At 41.6% G+C, this 20,802-nt stretch overlaps 1 protein-coding gene across 1 annotated transcript; it reads right to left on the reverse strand.

Moving 5' to 3' along the window:
• Positions 1 to 4,365: 4,365 nt before the first annotated feature.
• Positions 4,366 to 19,575, reverse strand: b4galt7 (xylosylprotein beta 1,4-galactosyltransferase, polypeptide 7 (galactosyltransferase I)). Its single transcript, XM_083980477.1, has 6 exons — positions 19,139 to 19,575; positions 10,993 to 11,355; positions 9,194 to 9,419; positions 8,394 to 8,477; positions 7,089 to 7,193; positions 4,366 to 6,147 (listed from the first exon to the last, which is right to left on the reverse strand). Exons 1-6 carry the CDS (start codon positions 19,189 to 19,191, stop codon positions 5,992 to 5,994), a joined length of 987 nt encoding a protein of 328 aa, XP_083836603.1. The 5' UTR covers positions 19,192 to 19,575; the 3' UTR covers positions 4,366 to 5,991.
• Between the last annotated feature and the right edge of the window lie 1,227 nt (positions 19,576 to 20,802).

Consider the following 20,802-nt stretch of genomic DNA (forward strand, 5'->3'; position numbering starts at 1 on the left):
CTGTATGGAGCTTTAACACAAACATCTACCTTTATACTGTATGGAGCTTTAACACAAACATCTACCTTTATACTGTATGGAGCTTTAACACAAACATCTACCTTTATACTGTATGGAGCTTTAACACAAACATCTACCTTTATACTGTATGGAGCTTTAACACAAACATCTACCTTTATACTGTATGGAGCTTTAACACAAACATCTACCTTTATACTGTATGGAGCTTTAATACAAACAGTAGAACCTCCATGGTTCAGACTTATTCATGAGACCTCAATAAACCGTTTGACCCCTAATCCTCTTGATACATCCTGGGCATTTGGGTTCAAATCTATTATTTATATAGTGTCTTATCAGAAAAAAATTGTTGTTTTACTCCAATAAACTCTTCAAAACATTTCATAAAGGATTCAAATTCGTCACAATCGTTTTAAAGTTGACACTGAACAACAATAAAGTACAGACTGTGAATAAACAGTCCTTTTTTTTTCTTTCCGAGTGCAGTATGCGAGTGTGGGTAATGAAGGCTGAGAGCTTTCATTAGCAGATCCACAGTGGCTCATTAGGAGGAGCAGGATGACAGGCTAACTGGCTGTAAACGCCTGCTGTTTTAACCCGCTAATGGCTCCGCTAACCTCTGATCCGTCGCTCAGGCTAACGGCGCACCTTCATTTATCTGCATTCACCTGCATTTACCTGCATTCCTCCTGCCGAAGAACTCTGTCTGTGTGTTAAAAGTCACACCAACAACTCCACATGTAAATGAGGAGGCAAGAGGAGGTGAGAGGAAAAACTATATAAGATGTATAGGTAGACACACACACACACACATACACACAACAGGGAAGCGAATGTACTTAAAGGCTGTGATCTCATCCTCAGCTGAAAACATTTCCTGTGTGTTTGTGAAGTATTTAGGTCTTAAATTTACTTTGGTTGTTGTTCACAGTGACTGAGAACGAGCAGGAAACGGCTGTCGACACCTCCAGTCGAAGGTTTTGTTGACGTGTTCATACAAGTTCAGAGCATATGAAGAAATACAGTGGAGGAGTGTTACAAAATCACTACATATAACACTAACTTCAGCTTTAACAGTCAGTTTGAATTATATTTTTTTCCTAAAGCTGACTTCACAGAGTGGTCTCTGATCTAACCTGAGCTGTTGGTGTTAGCATATCCATGCAGCTAATTGACTTCCTGGTAAAGTAGCACTGCTTACTATCATTTTGTGGGGTGAGAGGTTGTGTTAAACATCCCTGTAAACAACTGGAACATAAACTGTGTAGTACTGTGTGGGAGCTGTACACAGTCAGAGTGGAGGCTAATGTTAGCGCTGTGTCTGAATTACAGCCAACGTTAGCAGAAACACCTCAGTAAGACTTTATCCCAGAAGTCTGTTTCTTTGTAGCGCTACCACTAATTAGTGTTTGTCTGATTTACTTGAAATATCTTAAGTCTGCTGGTGTATTGGGTACTGTTTCTGTAAGTTAATGTAATTATGAGGAACGTATGTTTTTGAACATCTGATTATTTCACGACTACGGTAATAGCTACACTGTGGAAATGAATAAGGTCCAGTAATATGTATATGTTGTTTGTATTGTTTTTGTTTTGTCTTGTAGATCGTTGTGAGTTGTTGTGGTTATGGATGTTGTTATTGTGTTTATGGTGTGATGTGTTTCTGTAATTATCTACTGCAATGGATAGTTAATCTGTGAAGGTATAGACTCCAAGGAAGAATAGCGATGGCCTTAGTCAAAGCTAATGGAGATCTAAATAAATGAAATGAAACTTACTTAGAATAAACATGTAAGCTAAGCTAACAGGAACTATTATTAGGAAACTAATGGTCCCAGGTTGAATTTGCCCGGAATTGTCCTTTAATATTTTTTTCTTATCATACCTGTTCAGTTAGTGCAAGCTAGCGTCAGACAGTCGCTATTGTTTTAGAAATACAGTATAAAGCAATAGAGTAGCCTATCTTTGCTCTCACCACCTTCTCACCATCCCTTTTTATATACAGTCTATGCCAGGGCTATTCAATTACAAATTCAGTGGGGCCAGATTTTAAAACCGAGACCTTAAGTTGGGCCGGACATTTTCAGCGGTCAAGAAGGTTATGACAAATGAGGGGCATTTTTAAAACCCAGCATTAGCTATTAAAAACAAATCTACAATAGCCAGAAAAAAGAGAATAAGTCAATAAAAGTAGTAGCCTACCTAGTGATAGTAGTAGGCTAGTAAAGGTGTAGCATTAACATGCTTTGAATTGGAGGTTTTTTTAGGAACTAAAAGTTTCCTGAGGCCTACTGTCTGAGTTTCCACTGAGGTTTACAGCAGGGGTTTATGTAAATCACTAAATGTAGCCTAGTCTTAAAATTAGGCCTAAAGATGAACAAAGATTTATTTTCTAACATATTTTGATTGGTGAAAAACAAGGAGCAAAAAGCCATTTTGGGCAAATTACTCTGGGAAAGTATTTGATTATGGATTATTTCTTTGAAAAGTAGCCTAGCTATCCTAATCAAGTTACTGTTATGATTCCATTGCAAGTATTTAGTTGCGTTAAAATTAAATTATTGGTTACTTAATTCCCTCAAAAAGAAAGAAAAGAAAGGGAAAAAAAAGGACAGTGGAGCGTGGCGTGCTGTCACTGCGTGGACGGTGCTCATGTGTGACTGAAAGGAGTGGAGAGACTGGTGGAGTATTAACCAGCCACCACGGTTTATTGTTGGCTGATGGGAGGGCTGAGGGTCGGTCAGCTGCTCTCCAGAAACACCGTGTCGTGCCACAGCGGCCCGGTGGGGAGTGTGAGGTCCGTCGGTCCGGCAGACGGGGAGACTTGTCTCTCGCTGACCTGTAGCACCACAGCCTCGGCCGTCCGGACGTCCGCCGTGGCCCGACACGGCGTTTCTGGAGAGCAGCTGACCGACCGAGCCTCGGTTCTACCGGTAACTTTCAAAACAACGCACTGACCGGGTGGGTGGGTTGCGTGTTGCTAGGCTGCGTTGAGTGGTGCATTCACTGTCTGAACTGCCGTAGGGATTTTGAGTTCTCACAAAACGTGTTTCCCTCTGTTTTTTTTTTTTTTTTTTTTTTTTTGGGGGGGGGGGGGGGGGGGGGGGGCAGGGGACCACGAGCCGGGCCACTCGGACATTGGGTCGGGGCCGGATGTGGCCCGCGGGCCGCCAATTGAATAGCCCTGGTCTATGCTCACCACCTTGTCTTGTTTGACATGGGACACAAACTTTACAAAGACAACAAAATGAAGGACAGTGATCAGATATTGATCAGCTGCTGTGTTGGATATAGTAAAGTTGGTAACAAGACAACAGAGGGATAATTAACGAGTAGTTGTGCTAAACGGATTTAAGACATGATGTGGAGGCGAAGAACCACCTGACGCAAAGCGAAACTTTGGAATATAATTGTTGCATCTGTCACATATTTGCGTCGCCGCTATTGTGAAAGACTTTAAATTTCATGTCGTTTATTCATTACGTCCTGGGTGTGAAAAGGCCTTAAAGGGATAGTAGCATTTTTTTTAAAGTGGGGTTGTATGATCTACAAATAGCCTCTAAGTACTTTAATTGCAGTAGAAGACTCTCTACACTCCTCCCGTTAGCAACGCCAGCCCATAATAGCCCTGCCCAGAGATTTACAACATACATTGTTGTGAATGGACCCAAAGAAACGGCCTATTTTCACGGCCTAAAAGAGGTTTTACGTGAAAAAAATACAGTTCCATTGTTCGCTATAATATAATTTTTTCCAGCCCTTCAAAGTGCAGGAAAAACGCAGTTTTTATTTGGACCTAACCAACTCACGTATCCCTCCGCCCAGGGTTAGCGCCCGCCGATCAGCAGTTGGTTAGGTCCAAATAAAAACTGTGTTTTTCCTGCACTTTGAAGGGCTGTAAAAAATTATATTATAGCGAACAATGGAACTGTGTATTTTCTTCACGTAAAACCTCTTTTAGGCCGTGAAAATAGGCCGTTTCTTTAGGTCTGTTCACAACACTGTATGTTGTAAATCTCTGGGCAGGGCTATTATGGGCTGGCGTTGCTAACGGGAGGAGTGTAGAGAGTCTTCTACTGCAATTAAAGTACTTAGGGGCTATTTGTAGATCATACAACCCCACTTTAAAAAAATGCTACTATCCCTTTAACATGGTAAAAATTATGAGTCATTCAAATTCCAGTGAAGAACCTTGAGGTAAATGAAGGCAACAAGGTCACAACAGTCTGTTTTATCACTGGTTTGAACATTGTTCCACAAAAATTTCAACATCAACAAAAATGAAGGAAGAATGTCGAGTCATTTTTTTTTGTATTGTCAGATTTATATAAATACTTAATATTGTACAAATACATGACACCGCTGTCTCTGGAAAATAAAATCAGAATGACATCATGGTCTGTATATGTACAGACTATTCATCTAAAGCCATCGCCTTTTAAAACTCCAGAGCGCCACCTGGAGGCCGGTCAGCACATTACAACAGCAGAGAACTAGACTACGGAGCCAGACTGGATCAGAACTGAGCCTCAGCTGTAATATACTGAACGACAAGATCCCTCACTGGCTTCCCAGCAATAAACACATGCATTTCCATGGTAACAGACAAGAACTTCCTGTTTTCAGTTCCTATAAATTAAAAAAGCTGCAGCAGCACTACAATGATAGTTAAAATTAAGTAATCTTAAACTTTTTGAGAAGGTTTTGGTCGTGATGAACCTTCACGCTTGTGTCATTCTCAACTCGATTTTAAACATTTTCAAAGTTTGCAGGTTAATAACAGGTCATTTTATTCTAAAATTAACTTCTTGATCTGTGTTTCTGGAAACTTTACATGTCATTTTCATTTCATTTTAATTTGAAAACTCTGATGAGTTCATGTTAACATCTCACTGTCATAATCTGCTACAGTTCAGTTCAAGCTGGTTTCACTTAGTTCGGCTCAGTTTACTTTGAAGAAACTCACTGCGATCATCAAAGGAAAGAAACGAGGAAACATTTTCTCATAATTATGACCAGTTTACTCGTAGTTATGAGAAAAAAAAACTCCTTAGCTTGTTTTCTTTGGCTGATTCAATGTGTCTCTATTTAAAAAAAAAAAAGGAACATACTGTAAAACTAAAAAAGTACCTATCTGAGTAATTTCAGAGCTTGTTCTCTTTGTCCTAACAGTGTCAGCGGGAAAATACAACAATGATACTCTTGAGGTTAGTAGTCAGAGGTCTGCCTATTAACTGTGTTTCTGAGGAATCCTTAGGCGCTGATTCGTGGATAAAAACCTTAAAGAAACCCTCCGATGTCACAGTGTGACAGCAGACATATCCCATATCTGGTGAAACATGAGGCGTAGTAGGCAGCCGTCGCTTGACCATCTCTGCTCCATTTGCACAAGCCCAGAGTAAAAAACAAAACAAAAACAACAAAAAGAAAAACACTAAGTTTGCATCACACCATGCCAGCAGGTACCAAAGAGAACAAAAAAATAATAAAATAATAAAGAGTTTCGACAGCTCAGGTTTGGTCATGCTCGTCTGTTTATGACTGAGCTCAGCCTGGTTCGGTTCGGTTCGGCTCAGTGTAACAGTCTCCATCCTCCCTGGCGTCCGCCACCAAACAGACTCCAGGTCAGTTCAGGTGAAACAGGGAGGAAACGGTAACGTCGTCGACACGTTTTACTGGTCACTGTTTGTTAAACCTGTTGTCGGTTCACGGTCGTATTGAGATGTACCTGATGAGGAGGAGTGTTGAGCTCCGGCCGGTTCTGTTCCCCTCCAGTTTTAAAGTTTAATAATCGATGAGTTTGTTCACACCGTTCGCTCTTTGCAGCTACGTTTAGTTTCACAGAGAGAGGAGGGGGGATTTTTCCAGCCGGTAAAATAAGAAGCATGAAGTAAAACAGCGTCCCAGCTCGGAGACGCGAGGTCGAACCCCGACCCGGCCCCGGTTCCGGCTGCAGGGACCCGGTTGGGTCTAGGCCAGCAGACACCAGGGCGTTTGGTTCTGGTCACACTCCAGTTTGGTGTTGATGACGGTGCAGGGAGCGCCGCTGATGCTCAGCTCCTGTTTGGACTCCACCTGGTAGCGCAGGTTAGTCAGCCCCCCCTCCGGATCCACCTTAAACTGCTCCTACAGGGAGGAGGATGAGAATAATTTGTGATATTTAAGTAAATAGACGGTGCATAATATTAAAAAAGCATTCAATTTATCATTTGTTTTCATTATTCTGAATGGGTATGCCATTAAGCAATCAAATAATTTCCAGGAGATCATAGCTAGATACAATAGCGCATACAAAATAATTAACCTAAATAACTTCAGATAAGACCAAACCAAGATAAGATAAATAAAATAAATATATTTCCATACAGTAGTTTCTATTTTCCATACTTTTAAAGACCTGGAAATGTAAAAAATCAAATTCCATACTTTTCATACTTGCGTAGGAACCCTGTTTTAAATGTGTTTAAAATGTTTTTAATAGAAATCTGATCGACTGCTGTGGAGTCTTTAGGGATGAAGATAAAAGTCTTGACAGTGTTTTTAATATGAAATGAGAAGATTGAGACGTAACTCTCTTCTCTTTTGCTGCTTAAGTTTTTGGAGTTTGTAGATGAACAGCAGCTCGGTTCATGTTTCTTCACAATGTCCAACACTTAATTGTTATTTTCTGATTCATTCATCAATGGCTGCTTTTATAGTTCACAACCTCTGAGGTGTAAACACACACACACACAAAGGTCTGAGATTCTCTGACATTTAATGCTGACGAGGTTATTGTTGTTGCGTTGCAGCCACGTCAGTGTGTTGTTTGGTTCTATTCTTATTATTATTCTTATGTATGTACAGCACTTTGTTCCAGTTGTGGCTGTTTTTAAAGTGCTTTATAAATAAAGTTGAGTTGAGTTGATGCTCCACCTGTTAAAGCTGCAGATTTGATTAAGACCCTTGTGGAGTAGTTTTTTTGTGTCAGTTTTCACATATTCTCGAAAATATAAACTAGAAACTGTAGCAGCAGCTTGTTGTTCATTAGCCCGTTAGCATCGTCTCAGGTGAGTGAGTGTCTGTACCTGTTTCTGAGACGCCACCCTCTTCTGGTCTCTCTTCCTCCAGGCCGGGTCGTGGATGTGGAGGAAGGTTTTATAACCTGTGGTGATTCCACTCGGCCTGAACAGCTGCAGAGAGAAAGACGTCGATCACGTTTACAGATAAACACGGAGGAAGTCGGACGTTTAAACTCTCTTAACTTCAAGTGTTTGTATGTGTATGAGAAAATCTAAAATGCTTTGTTGAACCTTTTGATATAAACTTTAAGGAGGAAACTTAAAGGTGTTTTGTGCCACTGTTTAAGAGAATCTTAACTCAGACTTTAAGGACAATCTTAATAGTCCTTGGACCAAGACCCAAACTTTCACATATCGGTATCACCTGGGAGGGCAAATTCTAGTTGTGATTTTTTTATTCTTATACACCCCTAGATTAAGTTTTGATATGATAGACCTTGCTGACTGGCAGCTTTATAGTATTTATCACCTCTGTTGCTGTTCAAAAATGAAAAAAGTGCCCTGGAAATAATCTTTCTTTCATCATATCTAATCCATCATCCAAGATGGCATAGGTATCAAAGGTTTTGTCCTTGTTAGAGTCTCACTTTAACAACTTTGGGCCTTTCTCAAACGAAATCTGGTGTTTAATTGTCTCGCGTGCTCTCTTTTTTCACACTCCCTCGCTTGCCCTCGTATCGATCTGCCTAGACTGGACAAAAACAGACGTGCGGACATCATGAAAATGAAACACTATAATTCCTGTGACAACTGGTCAAGGTAGTCCCGGTCGCCCCACGTGTCCAGCCTCAGTAGGACAGATTCAGGAGGCTGTGATACTGGTGCTGCTCTGGCCTGTGGTTGTTGGGGAGGCCTGCTGCCATAAAGTTAAGTCAGTAGATATCTTGGAGGCATTCTCTCCCACTGTGGCCTTTCTCCTTGCTCTCTCCCATCATGTTGCTGAACAGGTCATGAGTCCATTTTCCAGCATGGGTGGGAGCATGGCATCCGGCTCGAAGGACCATGAAAAAACTATGATGTGTGATGTCCAAAAAGAGTGTTAAATGACTTTTAATGTGTTGTTTTGGAATTAATGACAATCTGCCTATATGGGAAAACAACAAAATGCGAAAAAAAAAAAAAAAATATAAAAAGCTGCTCCTATGAAAAGGCTATCATATTTTAATTTACTTATATTGACCCTAAAAACAATTTAGTATAGGTAAGGTTTTGCCCACTCAAGTGATAACTTAAGATGTTTTGTGCAGCTGTGGTTTAGTCAGTGAGGTCACTAGATCCAGTGTCTCTCTGCTGTGACCTCAGACTTTTTACCTGGAGCTCAGCTTTTCTCAGTCGTCTGTAGAACTCGTCGTCTTCTCGGCCCCAACCCCAGAACCGGTTTGACATCCCGTTACACTGAAAATTTAAAAAACAAACAAAACAAAACAAAACAGCGAGTTAAGTTAAATCTTCTGACTACAGAGCAGCTACACAGTTTCTACTGAGAGTCTCCTAAAAGATTCACACTGCCACCTCCACAGCTACAGATCACAGCAGGTCACAGAGCTCCATCTAGTGGATGAATCAGGTCATTACATTACTGTAAATAGAGAAAAAGGGACAGATGGGGGAACTGGGCTTCTTCTCCACTGTAGGTGAAGTTCTTTGTGGTTTTCTTATTATGGAAATATCACTTTTTAAAGGCTCTTTAACATATATTTGGGTGTTTGTTTTGCCTTCTGGCCCCAAAAACGTGAGAATTGACGAAGAAATCTGTCATTTTCAGGCTCCCGAGGTTGAAATCCATGTGGTTTTACAAGCTGTTCCCTCAGTTGTCCAAAAATGATGGAATTAGTTTTTACAGACACCTGGGAAATATTTCAATTTGTGGAAAAGGGGCAGAATATGTCTCCTTTAAGTTTAAAAGTGACCAACCAGATCCAAAATTAAACTTGCTGCCATAAACAGCAGATACTTCTACAGGATGATCAAGATTGTTGTGCAACTGTAACTAATTAGTGCTAAAAGGTGAGAACCTACAACCTTGATGTACTGCAGACTGCTACCCCGCGGCAGAATAAAACCCAGACTGAGAACCTGAGTGGTGAAAGGAGAGTGGAGCAGCTCAGTACCATGTAATAATGCCTCTTGGTGAGCAGCAGGATCCCTCCTACGTAGGTCTTGTAGTGGTAGAGCGGGTGCAGCTCGGGCGAGGCCACGTGGAACGGCCCGTCCTCGGGGAAACCGTAGTCCAGAGCGTCGTTGAGGGGCAGCAGGTCCACGTCGTGCATCGCCAGGTAGTCGGTGTCGTTCCCGCTCTCCGTGTAGCCCACGTTGATGAGAGACGCTCGGTTAAATCTGAAACAGAGGAGATAAAGAATGTTAAAGATAGATAGACATATATAAAACAAATCGCCTTGTTGTTTACAACTACTTCGGTTAGAAAACCAGCATGGGAACAATAGTGACAGACGAGTGTTTCGCTATACAGGTATATACAGTATCTCATTTTATGTCACTATATCGCCGTTTAGACTAATCTGATGTTTGTGGCAGAAGTGGCCCCGAAGATGTGGAACGTGCTCCCACTGGAGATAAGATTTGCCCAGTCGGCAGGCTGTTTCAAGGGTCAACTGAAGACATTTTTGTTTAAAAGGGCTTTTGGGTGTTAGATGCTGTAGGATGTGACTCACCTTTTATTTAACATTGTTTTTGCCTCGTCCCCCTCGGGTCGATCAAGTGCCACCTGATGTTTTCCTATGTTGTTATCTGTGCTGTTACTATGTAATATGCACAGTAATTTCTATATTTTATTGCCTATTGTTATGTACTGTATGATGGTTTTATCTATGTGAAGCACTCTGTGTATTCGTACTGAGAAGGGTGCTATACAAATAAAGTACTTACTTACTTACTTACTAAAGTTTATAAAACCAATGATTGGACAAACATTACTATTTATGTGTGCACATTTTTGTAATTAGTCATGGTTATCATAGATTAGCCGGGCTAACGGTTAGCTACCTGTTTAACTTTAATAACTCATTGACTGAATAAACGGTCCATGAAAAAATACTTTTTCCAGCGGATATCTGAGTTACAACATGACTGAGCTAACTGGAGTAGTTTCATGTCGTGTCCCACAACGGGAGGGTTTTAACAGCTGACGTCCTGCTGTTAGCTTAGCTACCGTTAGCTGTCCCTGTCAGCTGAGCCACTGATGCTTTCTAGACACTGTGATTCCCCAAAACTGAATAAATACAACACATACAGTGTTTCCCCCAGAAAATGTGTTAGTTAAGGTGGTGTCCGTCCTGTTGGCGGGGGGGGGGGGGGGGGTGCGCGCGCGCAAGCGGATCGCTCGTCCGGGGGGGGGGGGGGGGGGGGCGTATTAAGTTCCGCTTTCACCACACGCGCTGCTGTTATGCATGTGCGCTTCTCTGTGGTGTGTATGTGTGTGAGATGATGCGGAGATGAATGAAGGCGTTCGTCCGACGGGGGGGGGGGGGGGCGGCGGCGGCGGCGAATATCGCTACTTTTTTTTTTTTTTAAGACGTTAGTTTAGGCGGCAGCTCTTTCCTGTTAAGGCGGCCGCCTTAACAGGAAAGAGCTGCGGGAAACCCTGACATAGCAACACAAAACACACACACACAGAAATAGTAATGTTTCTTCAATCATTTCAAATTTGTCTAAACGGTGATAGGGCGTGAAAATTATGATATAGCTTATAGCTAAACTCTCGTTCGTTACTGTTCTCATTCAAATTACGTGCTGGTTTTCTACCAGGAAGTAGTTGTAAACAACATGGAGATTCAGTCTATTGATCCCAAGCTGGAAAATTACAGTTCTTATTATTATTCAGACTTTCCCAATAAAATGAACTGAAAATGAGGTTGATTTCTTCCTCTGTGGTTGCTGGAGCCGCTCTCACCTGTAGTGATCCACCTGGTTGATGATGATGATCTTGTGCCGGATCTTCTTCTTGTTGAGGAACGTGTGCATGAAGGGGACGAACACCAGCAGCTCCTCGAAGCGCTCTCTGAAGGGGATGATGAGGGCCAGCTTGTGAGGACCCCAGGACGGGTCGTCGGCTGCAGGCGCCTGGCCGTCGTGGGGGGGGCAGGGCGGCTGGACAAGATGCTGCTGCTGCTGCTGCTGCTGGGGGACGCGTCTGTCCTCGTGCATGGAGGACATCTCGCCTGAACAGCTGAGCTGCAGCCAGAGCAGAGAGACCAGCACCAGCACCATGCAGAGGCCGAACAGCTTGTAGACCGTGCATTTACCAGACAGGAACCTGCAGACACACACACAGCAAAGGCTCCGTCTTCAGCAGCAGAAACAATAGGAAAAATCGTAGAAGAATCGAATCGGGAGAAAAGCGTATCGTCCCAGCCCTAAGAAACAAACTAACAAAGAAACTGTGGTTTATTCTGTTTTAAAGGAGTATTATCGCAAATCCAAATCCTTAATTCGGCCACTAGATGGAGCCAGGCGGAGCTTATCAGATATAAACAAGTGGGCAGCTGTCGGAGAGAGAGAGCAGCCTCGTTTAGTCCCCCCCCCCCCTCCTCCTCCCTCCTCCCCCCTCCTCCTCCCTCACCAGGCTGAATGAACGTGCAATCGCGGGAAAAAGAAAACTCGCTAGTGGAAGCGGCAGCTCTACGTCGCGCACAACCACAACAACGACTGCAACTTCCTTCTCCTTAATAACACTGAGAGGACAGCTAAAGAAAGACACAGGGACGTCAGTGACTGTAAGCAGCCTAACACTGCTACATTACTTACTGTTGCATATTTGTCCGGTTCGGAGGTCGGATTTTTAACGCAGCAAGCGCCGGGCCGGCTTGGATCATAACAAAGACAAATGCTGCATTTGCCCCACGGACACTATACTGTTGGCGATTTTTTTTGTAAATTTAGTTATGGCTCCCCCCGACCCATCTTTTGCATATTTCAGCTTATTTTATGCTATTACTGCTGTATTTGCGATAATGCTCCTTTAAAGGTCCAGTGTGTAAAATGGGGGGGGGAAACCGTGACATCTAGCATTCAGATTGTGACAAGTGATGGTGGCCAAAAAAAAACTTGTGCGGAAATGGCGTCTTCTACGACTGGGTGTCTATTTCAGGAGCCTGGATTTTGGGTTTTCTTTTTGTAAGTATTACTGTCAAAAAAAAGAAAGAAAGAAAGCATTCAAACAGAAATAATCATTCATAAATTCACGAGGAACATTTGTGTAGAAGAAGTCGCCTCTGTCTAAATGATACATGAGCTGGAGTTTAAATAAAGTTGGTGCTGTTTAGTTTCAGTGTGTAAAGAGCTGCAGTGGTTTAGTGGTGGGTCAGAGCAGCAAACATCCAGACAAACATCTCAAACCGTCAAACCACCAAACACTCTCAGTCTCATGCTGCTTTTTAATCTTCACTCGCTCATTTGCATATTTTCCTTTATTCAGGGTCTCTGCAGGTTTCACCAGCTCAATTTAAGACTTTTTAAGACCATTATGGATGAAATTTAAGACCTATCATGACAAATAAAAAAATGTACAAAAGAAATGCGGAGTCACAAAATTAGAAATTGATTGCAATATATAAGTTGCGTGTTAGGCTTGTTTGTAGTTGAAAATACATTCAATAAAGCACAATGAAGTGTCGCAGGAGCATGTTATTGAGCATTTGCAGTAGCGAGGGCTCTATGATAACATTTTTCCCAAGGAGCCGCCTAAATGTTCAGGGACAGTCAGGACAGTCTGAGGACAGACAGCTCTGAGGTTGAAGTTTATAATGCACCATGACACTGTGGCAGGTCTCTGTACTAGGGATGTGAATCTTTGGGTGGCTCACGATTCGATTCGATTCTGATTTTCGATTCAACCGATTCTTGATTTTCTTTTTGCGATTTTTAGTTTGCTTTATTAACACCAGACCATGTGAAAAAGTTGAATGATGATGATGTCTACAGACTATTATATCAGAAGCCATATTTCCCCCAAAAAAATGCACATCACATGTTTCAGATTTATTCAGCAGCAATATATTTGAACCATTTTAAAGTAAACTGCTACATGAAGCTGATTTTATAGGCTACTCTCTTTTCAAAAGCCTGGACTGGAGGATGTGAATATTTGGGTGTCTCTTCGATTCAAAATCAGTTCTCATGCACATGCACATGGACATGTAGCCTATCACCTGTAACAAAGGCTGCTAAAAAAAAGAAAAAAAAAAAAAGACGCACTCTGCTCTCACGCCAGCTGACCTGCAGCCTGTCTGACTCTGCAGCGCCACAGAGGAGCTGTCAGAGCTGCTGCTGCTGCTGGTCCTCTCTCTTCAGCCTGCTGTTTGGCTGCACTTTGTATGAGTTTAAAAAAGTGAAGATCTAACGTCACCTGAGCACCGATCAGCTGATCCAGAGCGCAGTGGATGTGGCTGCTCACACCGGGTCCTAACTGGATGCGACGCGAGCGAGCGTCCGACAATCGCGTCACATCTGACGCTCTCTGTCCACACTGAATCCGTGCGTCTGTTGGAGTGGAAGCACATCAGCTGTGCGCTCGCCCGCTCGACAGACTGGAGATGTAACTACCCGGTTAAAAGATGGGTGAATTGTGCCTTTTAAACAGAAAACAAGTTTCTTGAAATATAGAGCCAACAGCAAGTTGTCTCTATAGTGTAGGAACACGAGTTGTAAAAAACACAATGCAGGGTTTTCTGTAACATTATAAGACGGCGCACCCGCCCAAGATGAAGGAAGAGGCTATTAAAAAGAAAAAGTCCGCTAGTCTCCTTGAAGCGGCCGTTATGTGTCGCACACACTGGGGTGAGCAGCAGAGCGGCCTCACCGTGACCACGGTCCACTCCTCCAACTGTCTGGTGTCCCCACTGCGCACCACGCGTCTTTTCAGTCACTTGTCCAAGTTCTCCTTTACTTTTTTTTTTCGAGACAACACTCATTATCTCTCTCTCTTTTACCGGCGGTGTCAGCTGATGTGCACATCTGCAGCAACCCAAACAAATGCACATGTTACTGTTGACTGGCTCTATTCCAGCCACATGATTGGTTCGGCGCCGTGGAAATCTCATTATCATTGGTTATTTGTATTGTCTGCCAAAACATGGATGAATGAAACCTATCGACCACGTCTCATATTTCTATCGAGGAAAAGTTATTTCACAATTTATAGACACAACACCGACAAGCACTGAGAACCGCATGTTGCAGTGACGTTATATAGGCTATAAAAATATATATAAAGCCGACGAAAAGGTGCAACTTGCCACTTAATTTCTTGTCGATGTATTAGGCTATTTGCGGGGGCTTTCGGGGGATCTGCTGACGGTGGAGGATCTGGGACTAATTCACTGTGGACCACCACCAGTCTGATCAGGTCCATCACAGCACAGCAGCTGCAGCTCTGCCCCTGTCACATTACTCTCGCATATCAGCGCAATATGTTTACATTAAACCGACATCAGGAGAATAATGAGAATTATGATAAAAATATATATTTGTTTCGAATTTTGGCCCCTGGATCATGATTTTTTTGGGCGCATTCTTGGTAAAAAAAAATCCTCTAAAAAAAAGACAGTTGGGATGCATAATGTGTCTCATAACAGTATACTGTGTGTCACGTTATCGGGTTAACCCAGAGCAGCTACAGCGCAGCGTTGTGACCTCAACCATGGTTGGTGAGAGCAGAAATGTTGTTGTAGGCCTGTGCATATTCTCATTTGTCCAGGTCATAGTATTTCAAAGGAGGTTAAATCGAAAGCAACTGGACTTATACTGAGTCTCCACACCAGTTAGTTGGACCAGTCCCAGCCTGGTCAGATGCTACATGAACTGATGAAGCCTCTTGGATGAAGGTGAAACGTCTTCCTAGACAAATAACTAAGTCCAGTTGAACCTCCTTTGAAGAAAAAAAAATAAATAAAAAAAAATGTTGTTGGCGGGCTCGTGAATTTTTTTTTGACACGAGTCAGAAGGAGCGCTAATTCGCGTATCTCGCGTTTGGTCGCGCGTCACAACTCGAGCGAAAAAAAAGCGTTCCTCGTGTTTGGTGGGAAGCCCCTTGTGGCCCTTGTGGGTCTTCCCACAAGGGCCACAAAAAAACTGTTTTCTTGTCTGTAACAACATCTATTGCACGTCTGTCCGTCCTGGGTGAGGGATCCCTCCTCTGTTGCTCACCCTGAGGTTTCTCCTGTTTTTCCCTGTTAAAAGGGTTTCCATGGAGTTTTTCCTTAGTCGATGTGAGGGTCTAAGGACAGAGGATGTTGTTACGATGCCATGTAAAGCCCTTTGAGACAAACTGTTTGTAAAAACGGGCTATACAAATAAAATTGCCTTGCCTTGCCTTGCCTTGCCTTGCCTTGCCTTGCCTTGCCTTCCCACCAAACACGATGAAATAGACGAAGACGCGAGGGTCCCGTCGCCCAAAAAAAATCCTGTGTATTGCGTCGCAAAAAAAAAGTTGCGTCTTTGCGTCACGGCCTTTTACACCGCGGACGTAACGAATAAACGGTGACGGTGTGAACGAACAACATAGAACAGGACCAGACGTGGTGTTGTTCCCTCTTTTCACCGACAGCTCCACTCTCTCTTACTTACACTAACTACTGTTATTGTTGAGGCCAGAGAATTGTGGGATTTGTAGTTTTTGACCAATCGCAGGTTGTGCTCCTGGTTCACACATGTATTTCTTTTTTAGGGGCATAAGAAAAATTAAGACCTGTCTAAAATTATTTAAGACTTGAACACAATAATTCAACAAATTTCACCAATCTTACAAATCTCACCATTAACAAATGATTACATTACAATGTCATGGAAAAGTCAATTTCCAGTAGTTCAACCCCAACCAAGTATTGAGTGCATATAGATGGACATAGTTTTCAGAAGGCCAACATTTCTATATTAAAAATGCTTTAATGTTTCAATTTTGGAGATACTGAATTTTAGGTCTTCACTGAATGTTAGTCATAATTATTACTATTAAAATAAAATGAATAAATAAAAGACATGGGATGTTTCATTCAGTGTGTAATGGACATATAGGTCTATATATAATGTGTTAGTTTCACTTTAATTGAACACATTCTACATCGCGGAGGCGACGTCTTTCCACTCAGGGCTTCCTTCACCTCTGAAACGGGGCAGAGCTCCGTGGGAAACACCTGCCTGACACAGCAACGGATATGCACGGGGGGAAAAACGGCGTCACCGGCGCACCGAATGCACGCGGATACGCGCCGCTTTGGGTAACGAGCACGCATGTCCCCCCCCCCCCCCCACAAGTCACCTAATTGGTCATGAAAAAAGCGAGTTTCGCTTTTCGGCGCACTGTTTGCATCCCTGAAAATTATTTAAGACTTGAACACAATAATTCAACAAATTTAAGACAGTTTAAGGCTTAAAATTTAGATTTTCAAATTTTAGACTTTTTAAGCCCCTGCAGATACCCTGTATTGTATTGTTTAGATTTTTGAATATTTTCATGCTGCACGTCATCACCACAGCTCTAGTTTTCAGCTAACTGAGCTGTCAGACTCAGGACACAGATCCCAAACAGAAGAGGCACAAAGCAGAGTTTAAAAACCTGTTGCTGTGAGTCCGGTCAGTCCAACTCCAAACCAGTCAACAAGCTGAACAACAACAATCAGTCCAACCACAGCGGAGGTTCCCAAACTGTGTCACAGACTCATAAACATCAAGTGACTGTTCAGTCGACCGAGAGGAAATCAATCAGCAGCCGTTCAGTCAGTCACTTATCAAAACAACATCTGATGGTTGAAGCTGACATGTTTCTCTGATGTTTATAAAGAAAAAAATCAAATGCAGGTTAATAGAAAACCAAAGTATTAGTTTGTGTGGACTACACTGCAGCCCTGAGATAGTTCCCCTCCTCTGAACTGACTCTCATGTAAGTTCTTCTTCGGCTGCTTGTGTTTACTTGAACTAATAAATAATCAAAATCACTGTAGTCTTCTATTTCCTGAAAAAAAAAAAGACTGATGATGAGTCAGGAAATGTGATCAAAGATGAGCTGATCAGATAATCAAGAACCGCAGAAAAGGTCTGAGGCTGTTTGAGTGACTCTGTAAAAAGCAGCTGCAACAACACGAGGTCAAACCCAAGGGTGTGTGTGTGTGAAGTGTGTGTGGTTGTGGATATGAGATAAAGAGCTGCTGCTTTAATAATAAAGAAGCTACTACTAAAGCTACTCCCAAAACTACAATGGAAAAGGTACCTCTTTACAATGAAGCTTTTACATGCTTCTTTGAATGTGAACATGTTTCTTGTTTATTAGGGGATGCACAAATTCCTGCTTCTCATACCGAACCGATAACATTTTTAATAGTTTATATCCACACCTGAGGTTAAGAAAGGCTAAGATGTAGTGAATAAAGATGAATTTAACATTACAGCTCTGCCTCTGAATAAACCAAATAATAGCCTATCACTGACATCACTACTGTTGTAATCAAAACAAAGAAAACAACAGTTATGACTCATCAAAAATCAACATTAGTTGTCGTTTTAAATCAACTCAGGGGGGAAAACGGACTGAAAATGAGTCATGGTGATGTTAGGTCATAATTATTGGTAGATAATTATCTGCCAATATCAGGCCTATAATCATCTGTACTGATGCTATTGTGCATCTTATCTGGGGATGAGTGACAGATACAGTTTATACTTACACTCTTGAATCCACAGGAAATAAAATTAAGTAAACAAGCTTGATCTAATCAATTTAGTTCCCCAGAAGAACAGAGGCTTACCTCAGATCAGATTTACTATAACACTTAGCTAGATTCTACGAGTTAAATCTGATCTGCTGCTGATTTTTGCCCTTATTTCACTTGATCAAACGTACAATTAATTTAAAACCTTAATATGATAATGTAATTTCTGGATTTTTTTTTGTTGATATTCTGTCTCTCTCTGTTGAAATACCATAACAACTAGTGTGTGTGTGTATCTTAATTTCTAAGTATACTGTATGTTTCCAAACCTAAATCTAGTGATTTATAGATTCATGACAAAAATAAACATTCAACATGAACTGAATGAATTAACCATTTTAGTTAGGCTACTTTTCTTCCAAATGTTAGCTAACCTCCATCAGATCTTATAATACACTGCTTTTCTTGTGTTCATGTCTCTGGACACAGTTTGGGAACCTCAGTTTTCTGAACATGGAGTTTCTACTCACTTCTTTTTGTGCTGGGGAACTTTAGACACCTCATTTCTTTCGAGAAAGGTCGAGAAACAGCATTAGTTTAGTTTCACTACTTTCTGATTAGGGTGAATGCTAATGTCATACAAATTCGACATCCTTCTTATAAGTTTTACTTTTTAATATTTTCTCACCTATTTCAGATTTCAACCATTCAACTGTTAAACTATAAATATGCAGGATTTCTACATTTTCCTCAAACTTTTTATTAACATGTTTAACTTTTACCCTTCAGATATGTTGTAGTTATTTTTAGTTATTCTGCCCTTTAACGGATTGTAACTACTTCTATATTATTCTACTTTTACACTTCAGATATTGTTTAATCTATATTAGTAATGGCTCAAAAAATGTTTTCAAACTGTTTTAAATTATCTGAGTGCACTTTAACCTTTCAATTCATTCATACTATTGTTCACTAATTCAAGTAATTAGCACCCATTTCATACATCCTCCATCTTTCATCTTCTACTTTTACTATTCAGATATTGTTTAATCTACATTAGTAATGGTTCAAAAATGTTTTCAAACTGTCAGTTTTAAGTAAATCTGAGTAGACTTCAGACTTTCAATTTCTTCATACTGATCTTCAACAATTCAAGTAATTTCAAACCATTTCATATTCTTCATATATTGTTTCATCTCTTCAAGATTTCTTCAGCAGTTTCTTAGTTTCAACAATTTATTCAGCTCATTCAGCTTCCAGGTTTCAGCATTCACCCGTATTTCCTTCAGGAAATGCATTCTCTAGTTCTTCTTTATTCCTGTCTTTTTTTTTTTTTTTAATGCGAGTTAAACAGGAATAAAGATACAGACATGGAAACTAAACAAACAAACGTACCTCTTCTCCTCTTTGAAGTAGAGCACCGGTTTTCTTCTCGATGAATACATCATCTTTACGGACCCTCTGACGTCACTCCGTCCGTTTGTTAACGGTCAAACTCAACCGTTAGAGACGTTAAATCCCGTCGCCACCGCCGACTGTTGTTGTGTAACAGTTTCACCGGAGAAAAAAGAAAAATTAGAGAAAAGCCCCTCCGGTGTTTCATTTTTCACTCCTCCATCCCATCCGTCTCTGTCTCCGTCTCGTCGCCGGGCACCGAGCCGTCCTCCTCGGTAACTCTCTGCTCACTTTCGCCGCACAAACCTCCGGCGGCGGTGGTGGTGGTGGTGGTTCGGTGTCACGGCCGAGAAACATAAACATCTGCTCGGTCAAATAAAAGGTTAAACCCCGGTGGTTCTGTCCTGGTCCATGTCTCTCTCTCTCGGTGCCTGTGTGTGTGTTTTCGGTAGCCGCCGTTACCGTACACGTAGCATGTAGCGGTTCGCACAAGCCGCTGCTCCGGGTTCGCACCACACGCTCATCTTCGTCGGCGTTTCTTTTCTTTTACTTCGTCATTTTAACGTCGTGGACACTGGTTCGACGCCGAGTGAGAAATAAAAATGAACAGAACCGGGAACCCGAGAGACACCGAAATAACAACCGGCGGGGATTTGTTTCTGTTTCAAGCTGGCGAGAAAAAAAAAAAAAAATCACACAAGCCGACTGTAATGCGGTCCGACCTGCATAAGAGTCCGGAGGGGAACAGCAGCGACCGACCATTGGTGGAGAAGGAAGGTTCCGGCTGTTTTTTTTTCAATCTCAATTTTTATTAACAAAATCCGGCATAACATAGACACAATTCAAAATATATCCGTCAATATGTAGCCAAAATACACAAAATTCAAAAAATGTCTTTCAATAATAAAATAAACATCTCATTCAAAAAAATTTAAAACAGTGGTGTGCTGTTTGAAAATCTACATCTATGGATAAAATATTTCGCCAAAATAATTAAAGTGTTATATAGCATATCTCTTTTTTTTATCCTGCATCAAAACCCCTATTTTAATAGTGTTGAAATTTAGGATCGGTGCTTGAACGTCCTTTTCTGAGGTCCAGGTTTGAAAAAATCCCCAAAAAGTTCTAATACAATGACAATCAAAAAATACATGTTCAAGAGTTTCAATATCTAGGTCACAGAAATTAGTTATTGCATTGCCTCGTAAACAAAAACAAGTTCCGGCTGTTTGTTTGTGTGTGCGCGCGCTGTTTTTTTTTTTTAATTAAAGGGACAGTAGCCTACAGTGGAAAAATGTTTTTAGATCGGCGGGGCGGAGACGCGAGCTGCTCAGAACAGCGGCGCTCTGGTCTATTGTAAGATAATATAATACATCCATGCCATGGTATGGGGAAGTAAAGAGCTGAAAAAGAATTGAGAGCTGTAAAACAAATTCGGTGCTGTTGTTGTTTGTGGCCTAGTTACGGGCCGACAATAACTGTTGCTCCTCGTCATTCTTCCAACGTCCGGTCGGACACTTTCGCCTTTCCCTCATCAAACTCATCAAATAGGCTACACAATCAAACAACTAGTTGTGATGGCTGCACATTCACCACGCTATGAAATAATAATGCAGCGTTACGAGACGGAGTTGTTTACGAGGCAATGCATAGCCGGAACCATT

Source organism: Trachurus trachurus, assembly GCF_905171665.1.
Source record: "Trachurus trachurus genome assembly, chromosome: 10".
NCBI classification, from domain to species: Eukaryota; Metazoa; Chordata; class Actinopteri; order Carangiformes; family Carangidae; genus Trachurus; species Trachurus trachurus.

Coding starts and splice junctions, on each gene's coding strand:
- b4galt7 (XM_083980477.1), bottom strand. CDS start 19,191: ATGATGTATTCATCGAGAAGAAAACCGGTGCTCTACTTCAAAGAGGAG. Junction 8,478..9,193: donor CCAAGAGGCATTATTACATG/GTACTGAGCTGC, acceptor TTAAATTTTCAG/TGTAACGGGATGTCAAACCG. Junction 7,194..8,393: donor TGAGAAAAGCTGAGCTCCAG/GTAAAAAGTCTG, acceptor TTCTCTCTGCAG/CTGTTCAGGCCGAGTGGAAT.